Genomic DNA, 22,337 nt, shown 5'->3' with positions numbered 1-22,337 from the left:
TAATAAATTGGTTGCGAATTAAATAAGGTTAATTATGTTCACTCTTTAAAAGAGTCACCGCGTGATAAGTGCAATAAAGCTGATTTGATATGTTACTTAAAATTTTTGATATGTAGTGGTTAAAAAATTACTTAAAAAATGCTTAATTAAAAATAACTTAAATTGCATTACCACTATATTTATCTAGACATTAAGTTAGTATAAAATTGATTTTACAAAATTACTTTTTCTCCAATTTCCGAAAAATAAGCAGCCCTGATGCACGTAGCGAACTCTAGATATATTTTTCAACCACACTATCGTTTTGGCGGACATTTACCGTAAAAGTATTCAAAGTTTGGAACGAATTATTCTATACTTTTAAATGTGAACTTAAAAAAGGATTCCGTGAGATATGCTTTATTTTAACTTATAACTAAACAAAAAAAGTTTAAAATGTGTGTAAGAAATATATACATAATGTGGGTGAACAAAATTGAAGAGAATTAAAATATTTGAATGAATTTAAAACGTTAATCTTTAATATCGAATAAAGTTTGATTATCAATTTGTTTAAGTAGCAAATAAATATATTTTCACGTAAATTAGTTTTTCTTACAAATGTTTTAATTTTTTAATAAAATTTTGAGCAAATTACTTATATTAAAAAAAATGAAAAATGATTGGTAAACATATATAAAAGTGAGTTCAAATAATTAAATCAATGCGTAATGGATCGTATAGAAATAAGATGCTCAAAAATGAGTTATAAATAATCATGAATGTTTTTAATATTTTTCATGCATATAAAATTTGCATTTTGTTGTTTATTAAGCCTTAATTTAACGCTCAGACCTGGAAAGTTCACAGCTCCCTCTGAAGTGAGTATTAAGTCATCATCAAATTTAAATTTACTCTTTTAAAAAAAGTTTTTAAAATAATAATAATCTTTTTCTTTTAGTATATAACTCTTGATGGCTACAACTTAGCACCAGAAGATCTATTAAAACTTGGAAAGGGGCTCTATAAAATAAGAGTAAGTTATATCTTTTATCAATTAAAAAATTGTGTGATTAGCGAGTTCATAACTAAGAATCATTACATTTTTAAAAAATTTTGTTTCTGTTTTTGGAATAAAAAAAATTGAGAAAAATAATCGAAATTTTCAATTACACTTATTTGCAATGTTTCAGAACATATTTTTAAAAAGAAAAATATTTAAATATTAACAACTGTTTACTGTTTTGACACATTTTTAAACATTATTTCGAGGGGGAAAATTACTAGAAAATTTTCTAGAAATACTAGTGATAATTTTAATATTTTTAAATTGTATATCTACGCAACCATATTATGTAAATTAAAAAAGAAACATATCACGATTTGATGCAATAGTTCATAGGGTTGCAAAAGTTCAAAAAAAAAAACGTTTAATAAAACTTTGAATGTTGTGAAGGATCTTTAAGAGTGGAAAACTTAGAATTCTCAAACTAATTTCCTTTTTAATTTTTAGCTGAGCGTGGATTCTCAAGAAAGAGTTACCCGTTCCAGAGGATTGCTAGAAACAATTTTAAAACAAAACAAAGTGGCATACGGTGTTAATACAGGATTCGGGAAATTTGCTAATACAGTTATTAGTGATGAAAAAATTATGTAAGTAGTTAAACATTTATTTTTTTCCTTCCAATTGTTGAAGTTAATGTTTAAATGTATATGATACCATAATATTTTTGATCCGTTCTTGAACAAGTTCTTTTAAAAGTATGGCAAGCAGAAATAACATATACAATTTTATCATTGATAAGTCTTACAAATTTACAAAAAATAGATTCATTTTTTTTTAAATTCGTTTCTTTAACATTTAGATATATGACAGCATATTTATTTATTGTTATGGATTCATATGCTATGCAGGCTTGTGTGCATCGTTTTAGTCCTTGTTCTCAACTTGAAGAACAGATAGCTTATTTTAATACATTACTTTAACATTTAGATGCTCTGGCGTGATATTTATTTATAGTTACGGGATGTACATGCCGGTTTGTGAGTTTGTGTATGTTTATTAGCCCTTATCAGGCACAAGTTAGCAGGGGTTTCCAACTTACATGAGGCCGGGGCCGCAATTAAAAACACCAATCAAATGCAGGGCTAAAGAGTCAAATGGCGGGTCGCAACTTTATCAAAATTTTACATAGGACTCTTTTATGTTTGAAGAAATATTCAATATTACAGTCAGATTTTTATCAAGTTGTACAAAACAAAAGTATTGAATTGCAAATAATACAAATATTTTCTTGAATGCAAAACCTGAGAAATAAATTTTTTTGCACCGTTGGTTTGTTAAATTTCGAAGAAATGAAAAAATTTGGTTTTTTTTAACGAAGGAAAAGTATTTTAAACCCATATAGATTTTTTACTAAAATTGTCCGCAAAAAATTACAACTAATATATTTTAGTTCGCGGGGCCATAAAGAAGTTTTCGGGGGGTAGGATGCGGTCCGCGGGCCGCCAGTTGGTAACCACTGAGTAAGAAGAACCATTTCACATAAATGCATCCAGAGTTAAGGCGTGATTTTAACCCATTTCACATATTTTCACAATAAAGAGTTTTTGGTGGAATAGCGAGACCGGCTCTATCAAATAGTTTAAAATTCTAACTCAGATATATTTTCTTTATGATTAACATGTAATAGTAGTCAAAAATGTGATATATATTGGCATTTTAGTTCATTTTTGCCCTCATTTTCTTAACCCCTTCGCGCCGACTGTCACAAATACGTGCCAGCATAAAACCGTATCAATCAGGATAAAAAGATAAAACTGGTAATCAAAGTAGTTCTTTTGCAGTTTATTTGTGGGAGGAGTTATAATTGTTTGATTTATTTAATTCACCATTACTTTGTTCAAAATAAAAACTATTTAGTTATACTTTGAATTAACATTGATTATATATATGATTAAACTAACAATAATTAAAGTAAAAGCAAAGTAAGTCTGTCAAATTCGCAACGCCTACATTTAAGTTACCATTTTTTATTTAATTACAAATTGATTCTGATTTTGTACGAATGCTTTTATGAATCACCCGTCCCCAAGGGGTTAAAAGTCATAAGGTTTATGGGAACCCTATTTTTATGACCTTTGTTTTCAAATTTAAATCGAACGTTTTTTTAATTTACTTTGAGAAACAGTTCAATTATCTACGAAAAATTTTTCGATTTAATAAATTTTGTTTCCAATCTCCTTCATTTCGTTCTCTCTTTTTGCAATTTTAACTATATTATTTTATTGAAAATTCGAAATTACTTTGAAAATTAAATTTAAACACTAGAGTTATCAAAATTTTAATCAGTTGTAAACATTTTATATGATATTAAATATTTTAGATGATTATTTTGTTATGTGTGGAACAAATCTAAATGAATAATGTGTGTAATTTCTGAATGAAAAATTGGAACTATCTAGATATAAATGTTTGTTTCTTGTTTTCTTTTTAGTGAACTTCAAGTAAATTTGATTAGATCACATTCTGCAGGTAAGTTTCGTGCAAATATTACCCAGAAAGTTATTAGTAAATATGTTTCAAATTAATTAAGTATATATTTAAATTGAAAATGAATAATTTAAAATTTGCGTAACAGGTGTTGGTCAACCGTTAAGTCCTGAAAAAACAAGAATGTTGATGGCCTTGCGCATTAATGTTCTGGCAAAAGGATACAGCGGAATATCTCTGGGTACTATCAAGCAAGTTGTTGATGCTTTCAATGGTTAGTTTTCACATAATCATACATAAAAAGTTTCAAAATATCAATCGCTAGTTAAAACTTTTTAACATTGGTTTTAAACAATAAAGTCGGTGAACTTCTTATTTTGAAGGTAGATCAAAATACGTCTAAGTAATATTCAAACATGTTTGAAAAATAGTTTTTGCTAAAAATGCGTGTTTAAGAAAATGGATATCACTATTTACAAAAAAATTAACATAACATTTGATTTGTAAATTTTTATCTGATGCTCAGTATAAGCTGTATAAGGCAGAGATGCCAACTGCTCCGGACACGGCAAAATAATTTATATAACTGTAAATAACTGCAAACAAAATTTTACAAATACTTGACTAATTTTGCCTGCTTTTTAAAGAGTATAGAGTGACATAACTATAAAAAGTAGTGAATTATATAAACCTACAAATAATTTAGAACTAATGGTAGATAAAAATCTAATAAATTGAATTTATTTAACCAAGAATCACAAGTAATAAGCTACCACTTAAAAATATTTATTCGCTAGAGCAAGTTGGTATCTCTGCATGAGACCAGTGATCACATATGCCAGCCCGGCCTGAAATTGTCTGGTAATTGTCGTGATTTAACCGAAATAATAAAAATTGGTAGCTATGTTGATCCTCGTATATTTAATTTTATGTTAAGTATTGTATATTAAGTATTATACTAATTCACTTCCTTCTTACAGCGACATATTTTTTAAACTTCCTTGGTAAGAAACTTACCTTTCTTGGAAAATCACATCAAAAATCATTAATTTTATAAAAGTTAAAATTTTTTATTGCTACAATATTTATATATACATATTTTCTAGCTTCTTGTTTGCCATGGGTGCCAGAAAAAGGAACCGTTGGTGCCAGTGGAGACTTGGCACCTTTAGCTCATCTGGCCTTGGGTCTCATTGGGGAAGGCAAAATGTGGAGTCCAGAATCTGGATGGGGTGAAGCTAAATATGTAAGTACTATAACAACGTCCCTAAAATTAATGTTAATAGATATTTCTACTCTGTTATCTCGCAATGTGAAGCATAGCATGTTTTTTAAGTTAAATATCTTACTTCTTATAAATCTGGATATCAAAGTGCCATTTTTTAATTAATAAGTACTACTCTGTTATCTCGCATTGTGAAGCATAGCATGTTTTTTAAGTTAAATATCTTATTTCTTATAAATCTGGATATCAAAGTGCCATTTTTTAATTAATAAGTACTACTCTGTTATCTCGCATTGTGAAGCACAGCATGTTTTTTAAGTTAAATATCTTACTTCTTATAAATCTGGATATCAAAGTGCCATTTTTTAATTAATAAGCATGCTAAGTGTCATAAGTAACAATGTACTCTTTGTAATGCGGTTACTGTTATAAAGAGAATCAAGCGACGTTTAATGGTTTATTTATTTATTAGCTATTAAAAAAGCGCTTTTTTATTATGTTATGTAATAACTATAGTAAAATTTGAGAGATAGTCCTCAAAATGCATACAAACACCAGGTAATTGTTTACGAAATTTTTTTTTATTAAAATATAATGCAGCCCTATAAATGAATGAATGATAGATAGAAACAATTAATATTCTATGCTTTCACCTAACTGAAACATAATTTTAAATCAGAAAAATTTGAGGTTTCTTATATTATCGCTTAACACTTTTCTGTCCCATTAAACTCTTAAAATTATTAAATCAAGTTACGTTAAAACCTACTTTATATTAAACAAAACAGTTTTATTTTATTATAACTTACTAACTTAAAACAAATGTTCTTCTATCATTTAGCTTAATAATAATAACAATTAATATAAAGTAACAAAACATAGTTATTTATGCATAAAAATAGTTCAAACATACTTTCCAAGCAAAATTATTCATTTCAATTCAAATGAGAGAAAAAAAATTCATTGTTATTATCTGAATCAAAATTATAATATATGAAATAAATATTACACGCAATTTTCTTTTTTACAGGTTCTTGAAAGTCATAATTTGAAGCCCATATCTCTTGGCGCTAAGGAGGTAAAATACAATCAGAAATATTTCTAAAAAATTGTACTTGACATTCAAACTTATTAGAAGTAGCAATAATCTTAATTTAGGTATGTTTTTATTATAGGGCATTGCTTTATTGAATGGAACACAACTCATCACTTCAATTGGCGCCGAAGGTAAATATAAATTCTTGCTTGTAGTGTTAAAACACGGGATATTATGGATTTAAAAAAATAATAAATTATTTCTTCTCACTCATTTCTTTTCATTTAAATAAAAAAATTATATTCTATAAACTTAACGCATACAAAAGAACAACACTTGAACAATTTTGTTTGAATAATTAACTATTGAGTTATAAAATATTCATTTTTGTGAAACTAAGCTGTTGAGAACTGATTTTCAAAGACCTGTATTTTCGATGTTCTATACGGGATTATTTTTCAAATTCGACACACTTTTTAAGGGTCTTGGAAATATTTATAAGGGGTAAACAAAAAAGGATACAAAACATGATTATTTAATACAAGCTTGACCACCACTTTGTAGATCTAAATTAAAAACATCATAATCATCGCAAAAAGCAACAAACGCATAAAAAACTTAACGATAGCGAATTTCAATGCCTTCAAATATTAAATATATTATTGAGTAAGATTGTTTTTCGGTAATTGGTTCACTACCACTCGTGAAATTGATTCACGGTTCAAGTGAACGTTGGCAGGTATGCAATTTATTTAACTTACACAAGCACTAAATATTTTAAAATATTTTCATTAACACAAGATTGCCTAAGGAAGTCGTTTTGACTGCTTTTAATTTCAATTAGAAAAACAATAATGTATAGAAGGACACAATTTCTTAGAATTTTGTACAAAACATAATTTTTTTATTGATAATATTTACTAATAACTTGTTACATAACTTTAAATAATTTAAAAAATATTAAAAATTAATTTTAAACAGATTTCTTTACACATTATTCATTCTTTTACAATCCGATTTTGATTGCTTTTGGGCAATATAGGTATATGGGTGATTCTCACGAAACATGACATTTCACAGATCTAATACTGTAATACTAAGAGAAATTTAAAAAAAAAAATTAATAAATAGCATTGCTGTTAGCATTTTAAAATGGCTTTGCACTAGCATTGACTGTTTTGTATACTTAAAAAATTTAACTGAATATCAAAATGTCATTTTCCTGGCATGTCCCAAACAATGTTTCCAATAATAACTAGCTTCAAAACTTCCCATACATTTTTCAAAATCTAATTTTTTTTGTCTTATCCTATGTAAGCATTTCTAGAATATACGCAGAGAGTATTGTTTACTAAAACTTGGTTTAAAATAATTTTTTCTGTCAATAATTTGCTTGTCCCATGAAAATCTGTCATTTTCCTGGCTACTTTTATTTAGTGATTTATAACCAAAATAGATAGCGCCAGGAATCAATAACTTATGCTAATAGATTGATTAGATACCTTCCTATCTGAACATGTCCTGTTGCATGAATAAAGAACCAATTTTCTGGCTCAAAATCTATTTCAAAAAATTTTTCAAGGTGAGTAGGTTTTTATGCTGTCCTTTTCCTGGCTTCTTGAAATCATTAATAACAAAAACAACATAGATTTATCTGAGTTATTTCAAGAAATACTGTTGTTTTCTGTTAAATATAAACGTCTTCGGCCAAAATATTAAATTAAAGTAAAGTTATATGCTATAAAATGGCGAATTTGTCATTATCCTGGGTGTCATTTTCCTGGCTTATGAATGCCAGGACATTGAAGTGTTACCAGAAATTCTTTTTAACTGCTAATACTGTAAAGAAGGAAAGCAAATATTAACCTAATACCAAGTTTATGTATGATTGTAATATGCTTGGATGTAATCAAAGTTATTTATTTATTTAATGATTGATTATTATACACAATTTAATTCTGTACATATCAGCAACAAAATTTTTTTTGTTTCTTTCTACAGTGGATAAAAATAATTAATTTAAGCAATTTGTGGTCCATCTAACATAAAGGCTTAAGTTGAGTTACTTACTATTAACTCAAAATGACTGTTTTTTAAACTTCTAAGGTAATATGCCATTTTCCTGGCATTCAAGATTTGGTGAATTTCTATTTTATTTTATTTTCTCGAGCAAATGTCAATAAACTACACCGCTGTCTATAAGATATTAATAAGTGTAGCTAAAGAAGTATACAAAAAAAATTTAGATTATTTCGAAGACTTTAATTTTGAAGAAATTTTTTGGTCCGAATTGTCATGTTTCGTGAGAATCACCCATATACTAACTTTCAGTCTTTCTAGTGTTAAGTCGCATATATACTTTTTTAAATTATTATAAATAATTTGTAATAATATAAATAATTATATAATAATAATATAATAATAATATATTATTATTATATAATTATTGTTATATAATATATGTTATATAATTATTATTATATAATATATATTATATAATTATTTGTAATAATATAATAATAAATAATATAAATAATTATTATAAATAATTATTATATGTATCTTTTTATATCAATATCTTTTTATATTATTTTATATTTTTAAAATATTAATCAAATTCATTATAAATCAACTTTGTTAAACAAGGATAAAAATATTAACCTAATTATTTTGTAACTGCTTTTAAAATAAAAATAAAGCGAAAATTAGAAGATTCGGCAGCTATGCAGTTCGACAAAAAACGGGTTATAGGAAAAAGTTTTCCGATCAAAAAAATCATTTTACTTTCAGACCTTTTAATACTTTAATGTTTTTTTAGCATTACAGAGAGCAGAAAATATTGCTAGACAAGCTGATGTAGTTGCTGCTCTGTCACTAGAAGTATTGAAAGGAACTACAAGAGCATTTGATGGAGGTAGGATTCATTCAAGTCTATTTACGTACCTACTACCTTATAGCAGAGTGTCTGCAGCCTCAAAAATCTCTTTTAGTGAATCTATTAATTATCACTTCGTTTCGAAGATTAATTCCCATTCCTCAATATTTGAATCGTTGAAGAAATTGTGTCTTAAAAATTAGTTCAAAAATTCTTGAAAAATCATCGAAATTGGAATAAAGGTCACAAAAATTTTCGTGAACAAAAGACACCGTCTGTACTCACCATACTCAGAATAACTTTTCATTTGTGATCAGAATTTTTTTACTGTGATGCACTCCTTATTCCTTTATGCCCGAATGTTTCTTAACCAGCGATCTGCTATTGCATAAATGTTTACATAAAGTCGAGGTTATCCAATACTATGTACCGCTAAAATGTTACAAGAAAAATCTTAATTTCAAGATTTCTTTTGTTCCAGTTCAGAGTTCCAATTTAAATGCAAGCCCTCTAGCAGCTCTTTAGAATAATATATAATAATAATAAAGATATATATTTTTCTAAAGAGCTGCTATAATAATAATAATAATATAATTATCATTTAATGTATATTAAATATCATATAATGTACAATAATTATAGATAATATGGAAATGCTGATAAATTAGGACATCTTTATTGTGCATTCTTGATTAATGCCATAGTTTGATCTTTTGAACATATTTGTTCAGCATTTGAAACTTAATGGCTTACATTAGGTTTACTTGAACACATTTTTTTTGAATAATTAAAATTTAGAGCCGCGATGGCTCAGGGGGTAGAGCGTTCGCCTTCCAATGAGGCGAACCGGGTTCGATTCCCAGTCGATACGAATTTCGCATCCGTCTTGCACTGACCACAGTGCTGGCTTGAAATATCCTCAGTGGTAGACGGATCATGGGTTAAAGTCCCCTTGATGTCAGACTAACCGTGGGATGTTCTCGTAGTCTTCGCAAATGCGGGTTAGTTCCATCAAAAAGTACTCCACGAAGGCAAATTTCTCTCAATACTCTATCCAGTAGTTCCCTTGTCTCCTGGATTGGGTTTAAAATTACAAGGCTACGGAGTTGAACATCGTAAACCCATAATTGGGTCGGCTGTTCAACGACGGTTATAAGAAACAAAATTTAAAAAATATAATAATAAAATAAAAAATTTAAATAGCCAATGTTGGTGAAAAGAAATTATCCATTAAACTTTTCTCCTTTGGTATAAAGTCTTCTTATCTTAAGCAAGTTGTCATTTTGATTCCCGATAATAACGAGATAATTTTTCTATATAAGTAAGGAAACGATTGAAACTTTCATTGCAATTAGAGATTTGAGTGTTTTACCAAGTCGAAATTGTGATTGCAATATTCCTACGTCACACTTAACGAAAGTAAGTTAGTAAAATCGTATTTAAAAAAAATCATCTTTCTGACAGTCGTGGCGACGAACCACAGATGATTTGTTGGCGATTAACGTGTTCGGCATGCCTGATAAACGGCAATGGACCCCACACCCATCGCACTAAGAAGAAAAAAAATTTTCTCCGGAAAATGTTTCAATAAAATGATACATTACAAAGATAATACTTAATTTATGCAATAACGGAAATAAATTACTATTTTGTCATTGAACTCATTTAAAACGTGGTAATCTTATCACTTTCTTGCCAATCAAAAGATTAAAAGTGATGAGGCTGACCTTCGTATATCTGTAACCGAACGAGGAAAGAATTAAAAATAAATTTTTTTATGCTCGCATCTATTTTTGGAAACTTTTTCTATAAATATATTACTTCCGACTTATGATTATTATTATTTATTTAGCGGCTATTTTTTTCCGGAGGTGAAAAACAATGATTAATATGATTACTTTCATTTTTAAACCGGTGTTTTCGGAGGTCAATGATTAATGAATAATTGCAAATATAGATTCCAATTATTTGCGCTCATTTAACTAAAACGGAATAGATAAAAGAAAAAAAATACTTTTTTTTACCTTCACTTTTTCAGATATATATCAAAAGTTCTCATATTTCTAAGAATAAATACAAAAAAAAAATTAAGAAATTTTAAAGCGTATTTATGTGTTGAAAACGTTTAATAAAATTTAAGGACTATTATTATTATAACACTCTTATTATTTATGTAACTTTTTTCAAAAAAAAATATGGAGATCCATCAGAAATACACAATGTCCTTTTAAAAAATAGGAAATGGTCGAAGAGTTAGGCTCTACAACTTTTTGGGTGAAAAACGAATTTTTTTTTGACTAATTGTAAGAAAGCGAAGTTTGAGATAATGTGGTAACCTATTTGATTCTCTTTCGTTACAATTTAAAAGCTGCTACTCTAACTTTTTTAATACTCTAGATCAGGGGTTTCCACCTTACATGAGGCCGCGGGCCATAATTAAAAGCACAAATCAAATGGCGGGCCACAACTTTATCAAAATTTCATGAAGGACTTTCTTATGTCTGAAAGAACATTAAATATTACTGTCAGATTTTTAATAAGTTGTACAAAACAAAATTACTGAATTACAAATTAAAATAAGAAGTAGATTTTTAAAAGTATTTAATTGTTATTAATAATATTTTTAAAAATATTAAATAAATAATAAAAATTCGGGCTACAATAACTTTAATGTGCACCTATGTATTAAACAAATAATGTGCAAAAGATATCTAATTGTAAAGATATAAAACTTTAAAAAGGTTGGTATTGAAACTTATATAGTAGCACACGAAATATTCAATGAGAAAATTGAGATTTGTCTGCTGCAACCACCAGAGAATAGATATTTACATTTAAATTTTACGAATGTGTGTGTAAATATTTTCTTCCAAAATGAGTGAGTGGTTTCGAAAAGTTAAATCGGATAATTTCTTCGAGAAAATTTCTGATACGCACATGCTAAATTATATTCACAAAATACAAAAAAAATGAAATAAAATAGAGCTACATACATGATTATTTTTGTATTTGAATAAATTCCTGGGTGCAAAACCTGAGAAAAAATTTTTTTTGCACCGTTGGTACGCTAAATTTCACAGAAACGAAGAAATTAGGTTTTTATTAACGAGGAAAGTATTTTAAACCCATATTGATTTTTTTACGAAAATTGTCCGCAAAAAAAAATGACAACTAATATATTTTAGTTCGCGGGCCACAAAAAAAGGCTTCGCAGGCCGGATGCGGCCCCCGGGCCGCCAGTTGGAAACCTCGGTGACCCGAGTGAGAATCCCAGGGATGACCGGTCGTCATGAAATCCTCACATGGCTCGCACCAACCATAGTGCAGACGTGAAATATCCTTAGTGGTAGACGAATCATGAGTTAGAGTCCCCCTTGCCCTAAATTTTTAAATAAAATATATATATATTTAGGAATGCTTACCTGTATGTTGTAAATATTGTATAGATTTTTCTATTCAATTTCATTTTATTATTATAACATTTTAATTACTTACTTTTATTATTTAATGCCTGGAAATCAAAATTTTAACGGAGAACTTAAATTAATATTATTTACCTGTAACATCACCATCTAAATCTAAGGAAATGAACGATTTTTAAAAAAAAATATTTTTATTAACCCTTTATTTAATAATTTACTTTTCAAAATTCATTTATTGTCCTTTCTATGTCATATATACTTATCAAAAAAATTCTTGTTTAAACTGCCATCAAATTAATATTTCTATATATTTGTAAATAAAATTGCAACCTCCTTTTTTTGAAATTTTAAATAATTGCCACTGATCAAGCACGTTCCCGGGTTTGAGGTTGGCTGGAATAGTGGCCAGACGCCGATTATACGGGTAAGTTTTTTTTTTAACCTAGGTACGTTTCCGCGTCTGGAAGGAAAGGAAAGAAAGTCCCCTTGCCACCAGGCTAACCATGGGAGGTTTTCCTATCCATGCAACACAAATACGAGTTAGTTTTATCAAAAAGTCTCCAAGATAGCAAATTTCTACCAATACGTAAACAGGAGTTCCCTTGTATTTTGGATTAGGTGTAAAATTACAAAGTTAACTGCGTAGAACATTGATAGTCGTAAACTCAGAATTAGATCTGCTGTTCAACGGCTGTTAAAAAGTAAATTAAATATTTTAGGTTTAGTTGCTCTATTATTAATTTAAAGAAAGTAAAAGCTAAGCATTCCCGCAAACAGTCCGTTGTGAGCCAGGAGATCATGGAAGATATGGCTCCACAATTTCGTGAAAAACGGCCATGTGGGTAAAAATGTGGTCAGCACTGTTCACAGGCATCCTTAACTTCCCAGGCAGGCTGATACCCATCGAGCTGAAACTGGGTGGACTTCAAGGCGCCACTGGAATCGAAACCCAGTTCTTCACAACGACAGATCAGTGTCTTAACCACTGAGACATCACGGTTTATTTTAAAGAAGGGAACAAATCTTTAAAACTATCCACAGCAATCACCAACTTCATAAAAAATTTAAATAGGTTTTAATATTACTTATTGAAATACTCTATGTTCTAATTTTTTATTTTTGCATCCTAATGATGAATATACAACTATCCACAGCAATCACAAACTTCATAAAAATTTAAATAGGTTTTAATATTCCTTACTGAAATACTCTATGTTCTAATTTTTGATCTTTGTATCCTAATGATGAATATAAAACTATTCACAGCAATCACAAACTTCATAAAATATTTAAATAGGTTTGAATATTCCTCACTGAAATACTCTATGTTCTAATTTTTGATTTTTGTCTTAAAGATATTCAGAAAGTTCGTCCTCATCGTGGTCAATCACAAGTAGCAAAACGATTAAGATCTTTACTTCACTCGGACACACATCCTTCAGAAATGGCCGGTAAGTTTACATTGCTTATTTTATTTATTTCAATTCAACTGTTTCTAAATAGATCTTTCGTTTAATTCAACAACTCAGATAAATAAATAAATCGTAAATTAGTTAATTTAATTAGCAAGCGATGAATATTGATCGTCATTAAGTTTCGGATATTCGTTTGCTTTTCACATTACTCTCATTTTTTACTTTAAATTATTTTATAATTTATTTTTTAGTATTATCATAGAATATAGGATGCCCAAATTTAACTTTTATAGGTCTTCCTTGATTATAGTAAATCGTTCATATTTAAGAAAATTATAAAATGTGTTAACTAAGAAAGGTGAAAACAATTTGTTATCAGAAATATTATCTTTTCACAAATTGACACTTGTTTTCCCATTTAATTATTATTGATTAACATGAACATGATTAACATTCGTGATGATTAACATTTCAACATTCTAATCGCTAATAAACTACAAAACAAATAATCTTTGTATGAAATTCATTTCTTTAATTCTTCAAACAACTTTGTTACCTTTTTTTTAAACGAAAAAGAAAAGTTATGCAGGATGTTTTATAATGACCACCCTTAATGTATATTTTTAACAATAAGTTGGAAATTAATATTCAATATTTACGAAAAAATAATAAAAAAAAGATTAAAAACTTGTTAGGAAGATGGAACTGAAAATATCAAAACTTGTTTGATAGTTAGAAGAAATAATAAGAAGTCGAACAGTTCCAAGTTTTATCAGACAATTAAATTGGTTTCAAAATATTTCATTCTACCTGTCTCTATTGGAATTTAACAGATTTCAATCATTTTAGTTTTTACCTTACTTAAATATTTATTGACGACTCCTAATGTTTTTAATTCTATTTTTGTTTCGAAAGATTTCGAAGATTTTGTAAGAATTTCTAGAAATACAAATTAGGGGTGGTGATTGAAGAACACCTTGTGTCTCACGATTGGGGACACAAGCAGTAGGGAATATACCATATAATAATAATAATCCAATATCAGTTTATTAGTGAAATTTAAATAAAAGGGATTAAAAGCATAGTTAGAATTTTCCCTCCCCGTCTCCACCCCTTCGACAGGGCCTCTAAAGCACTCACACATATAAATAGTTTGCCAACAACTGTAAGTTAAATATGCTAGAAAAATAAAATATGAACAAAATGAATAAAATATGAATAAAAAGTTAAAAAAATGAATAAAATGTACAGTCACTGGCCAAATTATTAAACGCACTATTAGATTCTATGTAAAATCATAATTATCAGGTGATACTATACAGCCTTATTGTTCTTACGCGACTGAAACCGGTTTGCACTTGTTTACCTTCGAGTATCAATTGGTTAAAGTAGACGATATTTAATATAAATTCGACGATTGGATAAATTAGACTATATATTATGTAAATATAGAATATGTATTATATCAGGTATTATATTAGTATATTATAATAATAAGACCAAATTATTAGACGCACTGTAGTTTTTTAATAATTACATACTCTGCACGAGTTTATATGCTACCCTTTTATATTTAAACATACGTGTAATGGGTTTTTATGCAAGAGATTTTTTATATACTTCCTGTTTGTATTTATTTTTAAGGTATTGCATTACAATGTTAATCAATTCATATACGAACGTAAACAAGTGAAAACCGGTTTCAACCGCGTAAAAACAATAAAGTTGTATAGTATCACCTGATAATTAAGATTTAAGATAGAATCTTATAGTGTGTCTAATATTTTTGTAAATAAAAAGTATAACTACTAACATTATTTTTTAGAGAATTCATCTTAATAAGATAAAAAATAAAAAGTTCAAGCACTATCATTATATATATTTTTAAATATATAATAATTACAAGTTTGTTTTATATTTTGTTAGAGAGTCACAGATTTTGCAACAAAGTTCAGGATGCTTACACGCTGAGATGTTGTCCACAAGTCCATGGCATTGTTCATGACACATTGGAATTTGTAAGAGACATCATCACTACTGAAATGAATAGCGCCACAGATAATCCCGTATCCTTTCATTAAATAATAAATTAATATTTCAGAATATTTTATTCCTTCAAATGTGTTGTATGGAATTTAATTTTCAAATTTTATACGTTAGGACTGTAACCTTTATGTAGCAGATGGGACACCATTGCACCTTTTATGTATTTTTTTTCTTACGCTCTAATTACAAGCAAAACTATAATTCGGTATTTTTTAACTATATTAAACAGTTTAATAATTACAAAAAAGCTGTTAGATTATCGGAATTATATTTATCCAAAATCCAAAAAACTAATTTGAAAATTTTTTTTCCATTCATATTCAAAAATGTATCAAGTATTAATTTTGTAAACGTTGTAATTTTGTACGTAATTTTGTACATTAATTTTGTACGTAAGTAATTTCATTGGTTGTTGACTGCTTCTCTTAGATCTAAATGACTGCAAATTAGAGCATATTTTAAAAATCATTGTTTGGAAGTGAGCCGTGTATGGAAAATTTTACCTTTAATGCAGAAAAAAAAAGATATTTCATGCTTTATTTCATAACCATAATTTATTAAAATGCTAAAGATAATATTTCTCTCTTCTTTTGACCTAAATTAATACAAAATAAAGAAAAAACTATGTTTAATGAAAATACTGCGTAAAAGGATTTATAAAAGGATTCCTTCACGGGGAAACAATCATTCATGAATTGCCATGCCAGTTTTAACAACACCACTTTATTAACCCCTTCCTTCTCGCTCCCGTGAAAATGACGGGGTGAGGTTTCGCCCTCTATTTCTCGCTCCCGTGAAATTTCCGGGTTGGAGTGCTCAGTAGTAACGCTCCAATAAGAATAAAATATTTTTAATGCAATTGTAGATAGTTAGCTTATTTTAAACTAGATGTCAGTACTAATCAAATGTCTGTCAGTACTAATCTTTTATGACCGTTTTCTTGAAAATTAACCGATCGTTAAGGGGTTAAGACAAACACATGGAGAACTGAACTACATAATACATGAAATAAACATTTACTTAACACGTCTGCATCTATATTTCATTTTGAGAACAATTTCAAACAGAAACAGGGTAAAATATTTTTTTTGTTTAAAAAGTTGATACAATAACTTTCATGCAATCCTGTTAAAGGGCTGGCAAAAAGTTTTTTTTTTTTTTGAAAAAGATAGATAAATATTTTTAAGAGAATATAGTCCCTTTTGTTCTTAACTATATTCTAGCTTGTGTTCGTAGAAAGAGAAGAAATCATTTCTGGTGGGAACTTCCACGGTGAATACCCTGCAAAGGTATTATCTTATTTTATAAATCTTTTTCTTTCTTTTAATGTTGATATACTTACTTGTTCAAAAATACTAAAAATGTCAAACTAATTTTTCCTTTAGGCTTTGGATTACCTTGCTATTGCAGTTCATGAATTAGGTAGCATGAGTGAAAGAAGATTAGAAAGACTAATAAATCCAGGTTTGGTTCTTTAAAATAAATTGTATGCCTTACAATTTAAGTTCTATTCTTCCGATTTCGCTCAAATTTTGTATTTTGTCAAGTGAAACTACATTCCTTAAAATAATGTAAAAAACTGTTTACCTTACAACTCAAAAGTTTTTATATAAAATAACGAAAAATAACAAAAATTTACGAAAAGTTATTTTTTGCATCTGTCTCTAGTCTTCAAGAAATTTGTTATTCTCTCGCCTTTAAGAAATTTGTTATTAATTATTATGTTTAAGAAGTACGCTATACATTGAAAATTATAAAGGTTTTAAATCAAAAATAGCAATTATTAGTCTAGTGTTACTGATAAACTTAAAAATAATATATATTTAAGTTTTCATCTGTAATTAGTCTTACAATAAAAATATTTACTCCACATATAGTTGGCAATATTATTTGAAATTAAATGGTCGAATCGATTTTAGTTTTAAAATACTAATTACAACTCTCCTACTTTAATTATATATGAGAAATAAATATTTTTAGCTGTAAGGAATTGTTTTAACATTACAGCAATAATTTTATATACATTATTTTAGTAAAAAAAAGGTAAATAACTAATACAATAATAATAAATTGCTCATCGATTGATATCATTTAATAATGTTTGAACAATAAAATAATGAGTATTATGTAAGGTTATTAAATTCACTAACTACTTTCTGCAAACTCGCTAATTACCGTGAAACTTTATGTGAATACATTTTTGTTACTTACCTTTGTTTTCATTTCAACAGCCCTCAGTGGTCTACCTGCCTTTCTTGTCAAAGATGGTGGATTAAATTCAGGATTCATGATTCCACATTGTACAGCTGCGGCTTTAGGTAAATTATGAATAGTTTTTTATAGTTACTTATAGCAATAACTATTAAAATGCAACTTTTTAATGTATAATTGCGTATGAACATTTGTTTTGTTTACAGAAAAAAATACATCTTCTGGATTTTCTTTTTTTTTCATACAAATCCTTTAAACATATATATTAGTTGTGGTTGTCACCCTTTTATTTATCTCAATGCACAGTTCTGAAATGTATAATCTCTGCAATAACTAAAAAACCATCTTTTCTTTTTTAACTAACAGTTATATTTTTTAAAATAGTTTCAGAGAACAAAGTTCTTTGCCATCCAGCATCAGTTGATTCTTTGCCAACTAGTGCGGGAACTGAAGACCACGTCTCAATGGGAGGATTTGCAGCCAGGAAATCACTGATGGTGGTTGAGAACGTTGAAAGAGTAATTGCTATCGAATTATTTGCTGCTTGTCAAGCTATAGAATTTTTAAGACCTCTGAAGACAACAGCTCCCCTAGAAGCTATTTATGAAATCGTCAGAACAGTTGTAAAGTAAGTAAAATTTAACCAATATTTTAAAAATTAAAATCCTCTAACAACCTAGCATTTTTCTCCTTTTTTACGTTTGGCACATTTTTTTCGATTTTTTTCCCTGTAAGGAAACACTTGTTACTAATTTAAGGGGCGTTATCCTCATAAACCTTTACACATTTTATGTATAGAATTAACTTCTTGTCATGTGAATACGGCGTTTATAATAAAAATTTAGTAAGATAGACTCAAGGTAAGGGTACTTGCAACTCAAGAAAAAGATCAGTGATACAAATGCACTGGACTTATGGTCTCAGTACCAGCTGGTTGCTTATAAACAAGATGGTATGCTTATATGTGGGGATGTTGCTGGCTAAGTTTGAGCTAAGTTTCCCCACATAAATTAGAATGTTGAACCACTGGAAGTTAATCAAATACGACGTCGTATCGCACATCGAATTCGCTAAAATATAATGCTTTCTTGCAAATCTTTATTTGTGAAAGAATGTAGAATGTGTCACTCAAAAGAATTCATATTTGATGGACTATGCTGGAACGGAAAGAACAGTTGCTATTATAAACAAATGTCACGTTTCAACACCAAAACAGGATCGATACACACGCGATGTCACTTGCGGGTCTTATTTGCATGATAATTTTGAAACGAATAAAATAATTGAGCTTCTAGCTCTCATTTCGTTGAAGAAAAATAACAACGAAAAGCACTTTTCAAACTTGAAAATATTGTCACATATGGGATTGCAATATTTGTGACCAATCTTAGAAAGTATACTTTTAACCCATAATTGTTTTCCCTTCAGGCCTTCTTTCAATCAAAAATTTGATATTAAAGGTGCTGAATAAGGAACAATTATGTTAAATCATGAAATACTACTAGTTTTCAACAATTTAGAAATGACACATAAGACACTTTTAAAATCCTTTTGAAATGAAGAACGGTAGTTGTTTTGGTTACTAGTTTAAAATTTTTAAAAATAGTTGTAATTTCCTTATAGAATTCCTTATTTCCTTATGGAATATCTCACTTATGGAATATCTTACTTATAGAATATTATGATGCACATACTTTTCGTTTTGATTTTTCCAAACTAATCAAATAATTATAGATTTTATTTAATTTATTTGAATTTAGCTTTGGTAAGATCCAGCACACACACACATCATATAATATTCATTCCTAACTTTTGTGTGAATTCATACTTTGTCACGTGTTCTTAAACTTCTCCCTATTCTTGGTAGTTCCCTTAATATTGTAAGTCAAAATTACAATCTAGTCGCATGTTGCTTTATTACTTATTAAAATGTCATATTATCGAAATTCAATTCATGCTAAGCAAGGAAAACTGGTGAGATTTGTTAGGAGAACAAAGCTGGCAACCAAACAAGGCGGGTTTGTAAGAACTTTGGCCAAGGTAAGAACGATCAAGTAGGTCGACAAGGGTGGCTATAGTTCTGATGTGATTCTACAACTTTGAATAAAACATCTGGCTTGTTTCACTTACTGGCATATTTGTTTTGGAGGAAATATTTGCAATAAAATATATTTTCTGGTTTCAGGCCTTTGGATAAAGATCGTTTCATGGCTCCGGACATCGATGCAGTGACTGAACTTCTCCGCGACGAAAAGATCTGGAATGCAGTGAAACCACACATGGATCGCTATTTCATGGAACAAGGTGTTGAAACCAGGCCCTCTTCACCCACAACAAGCAGTACACACAGTAGTCAGAGTATCTATGCTTACAAAAAACGTCGCCATACCAGCAATGGCTCCAATGGCTACTCTGAAAGTTACCTTGTCACATATGATGGTGAGGAAGAATTGAATCACAAAATGCCAATGAAAAGCTTAAGACCATTGTATGTGGTGGAAGAATGAAACACTAAAAAAATATGCCGATTAAAAAAATATCCGGACTAATACGTTTTAACGTATAAGGATATATAAATTATGATTTTATATTGAGAGAGTTTCAATGATTCTAAATATATTGTTATAGTAAAATTAAAAGCAAAGTTAAAAAAACATTTATTAAAAAATTGTGATTGACATAAACTTTAAATTCTTCATATTAAAACAAGAAACATCAAGAAAATAAGTGGCGTGTAGTATTTACTTTATGACTATTAAAAGGGGTTAATTATTTTATAGGGACTAGACTATTATAACAGCCTTTCATCTAGCAATAAATATTTTCTTAAAATTCTATTCTGTTAGCATATTTTAAAACACTATGTTTAAAGTTTTTAGAATGATTTTAGTATGTTTCGAAATTTTATATTTCTTTCAGTACATTTTTTACCCACGCAAAGTTTGAATTGGCCAAAATGATCGGAAGAAGATAAAAACTTATTTCTTTTTTAAATATCACTAATTTTGAAAATATTCTTATTCCATGTGATATCAAAAAAAAAAAAAAAAAAAAAAAACTTTTATAAATATATTTTTTTCAAAAACTTTCAGTTCCTATTCTATTTAAGATTTAGAAGCGAAGGTGCAGTATAAGTATATAAGCAATAAAATGCTACACTATTAAACTAGAAAAGGTAAAAAATAAACAAAAAAAGGATTTAACCACTTATAAATAATTAAATGTTATTATAAAAATCGCATTTCTTACAATAACATAAGCAAAAATATTCATACCGTAATTAACATTTCGAACACGTACCATAACTACATTTTAAAAAAAGTACCATATTTTGAATAGCTAGTGTTAAGCATCGTCAAATGGGGTTTGTTTCATAACACATTAACTGTAGGCGTTTTATTAAAACTAAGTTCGTAAATAAAATGTGTTCATCATCTATACATCAATTCATTATGTAATTTATACACATTTCATTTGCGTTCAACGAGACAATGCTGCGTTCAACGCTGCTTTTATAAAATTATACGCGAGATGATGCTACGTCCAAAAAATGTTTTGAGCATTTTTTTCCCTATAACATATTTTTCGTATGTTGTTTGTATTAGTTATCGGGATTTACTATGTAAATTCCTATAACTCTATTGAAACACTTTTTCTTGATAAAAATATTTTCAAGATAAAAAAAAAATCCAATAAAAAATTCTAATATGAAACATTTTTCATATAGACATATTTTTTAAACTAAACATATATGTTACATTTGTTTAGATTACATAATCACGAATATTGAATATTTTAAACGTAAATAATTCAAATGTATAAACACTTTCATGCAAATTATATATAATTTTTAAGTATACACTATTGATGTATAATGCTTTTATTCAAAAATAAAATTTTATTTTGTTTACTGGTTAGTCTTTATTGTTATTTCTCTTTACTATGCATGTTTATTTTAATGATTTTATTTATTCTAAGTAAAAGTACTCTGTAAATTCTTAGGACTAGTCTTAAAAAAATTTTGAGGTAAAAATATATTGATTAAAAAGTTATTTATATAAACTAAATCAGCTTTAAGGGATTTTGTTAAACAATTTTAAAGGAGTATTACTAAAGAAAGTTGATCAAATTATCGATCTAAGTCAAAAAATTCTAATAGTGAAATGAATTCTACTGAAAAATATGAATATTTGATTGATAGCTAAAAAAGTTTTCTTTATTATAAGTATATATAAAGAGAGTAAAGAGAACAGAAAAGAATTAAAGAAAAAATAAATTTACAAAGAAAACAAGAAATTAAATGGAAAAACAATTTTTTAAAACAATCAAAATTAGCAAAATTTAGAGTTCTTTTAAATATTGTATCAATAGCAACATCAAGAGATATTAATGTACATTTGTAAAGTAATCTTCAGTTGTAATATTATTTTTCTTAAGCTTTTGTCATTTCAGCCATTTTCGTTTTTATTTTTATTAAAACAGTTGGTAATAACCGCGACAATTTTATTCAAATTAACTAAATTATTAAAAAATGGAGGTTTTACAACTTAATATGATGTTTCTCAATTATGAATTATTCTATGATATTACCCTATTATACATATTGAATTATTCATGATAAACATACCTGAAATA

The 22,337-nt window shown here is 28.0% G+C and overlaps 1 protein-coding gene across 2 annotated transcripts in view; it reads left to right on the top strand.

Annotated features, from left to right (window-relative positions):
• LOC107453117 (histidine ammonia-lyase) overlaps window positions 1-21,612 on the top strand; it is a 46,612-nt gene extending 25,000 nt beyond the window's left edge. For both annotated transcript variants that reach the window (XM_016069810.4, XM_087165610.1), the window contains 16 exons: window positions 833-860; window positions 941-1,015; window positions 1,493-1,632; window positions 3,477-3,514; window positions 3,621-3,746; window positions 4,579-4,718; window positions 5,728-5,775; window positions 5,873-5,924; window positions 8,552-8,647; window positions 13,386-13,481; window positions 15,372-15,511; window positions 16,715-16,780; window positions 16,877-16,955; window positions 17,723-17,809; window positions 18,087-18,330; window positions 19,888-21,612. In XM_016069810.4, coding sequence (XP_015925296.2) covers window positions 833-860; window positions 941-1,015; window positions 1,493-1,632; window positions 3,477-3,514; window positions 3,621-3,746; window positions 4,579-4,718; window positions 5,728-5,775; window positions 5,873-5,924; window positions 8,552-8,647; window positions 13,386-13,481; window positions 15,372-15,511; window positions 16,715-16,780; window positions 16,877-16,955; window positions 17,723-17,809; window positions 18,087-18,330; window positions 19,888-20,209 — 1,777 coding nt within the window. In that variant the 3' untranslated portion in view covers window positions 20,210-21,612. The remainder of the gene's footprint in view (window positions 1-832; window positions 861-940; window positions 1,016-1,492; window positions 1,633-3,476; window positions 3,515-3,620; window positions 3,747-4,578; window positions 4,719-5,727; window positions 5,776-5,872; window positions 5,925-8,551; window positions 8,648-13,385; window positions 13,482-15,371; window positions 15,512-16,714; window positions 16,781-16,876; window positions 16,956-17,722; window positions 17,810-18,086; window positions 18,331-19,887) is intronic.
• The last annotated feature ends 725 nt before the right edge of the window (window positions 21,613-22,337 follow it).

Source organism: Parasteatoda tepidariorum, chromosome 6 (genome assembly GCF_982258835.1).
Source record: "Parasteatoda tepidariorum strain Cologne lab strain chromosome 6, Ptep-v5.0, whole genome shotgun sequence".
NCBI lineage: Eukaryota > Metazoa > Arthropoda > Arachnida > Araneae > Theridiidae > Parasteatoda > Parasteatoda tepidariorum.
The sequence above is the reverse complement of the archived record's forward strand: the minus strand, read 5'-3'. Positions and strand labels throughout refer to the sequence as shown.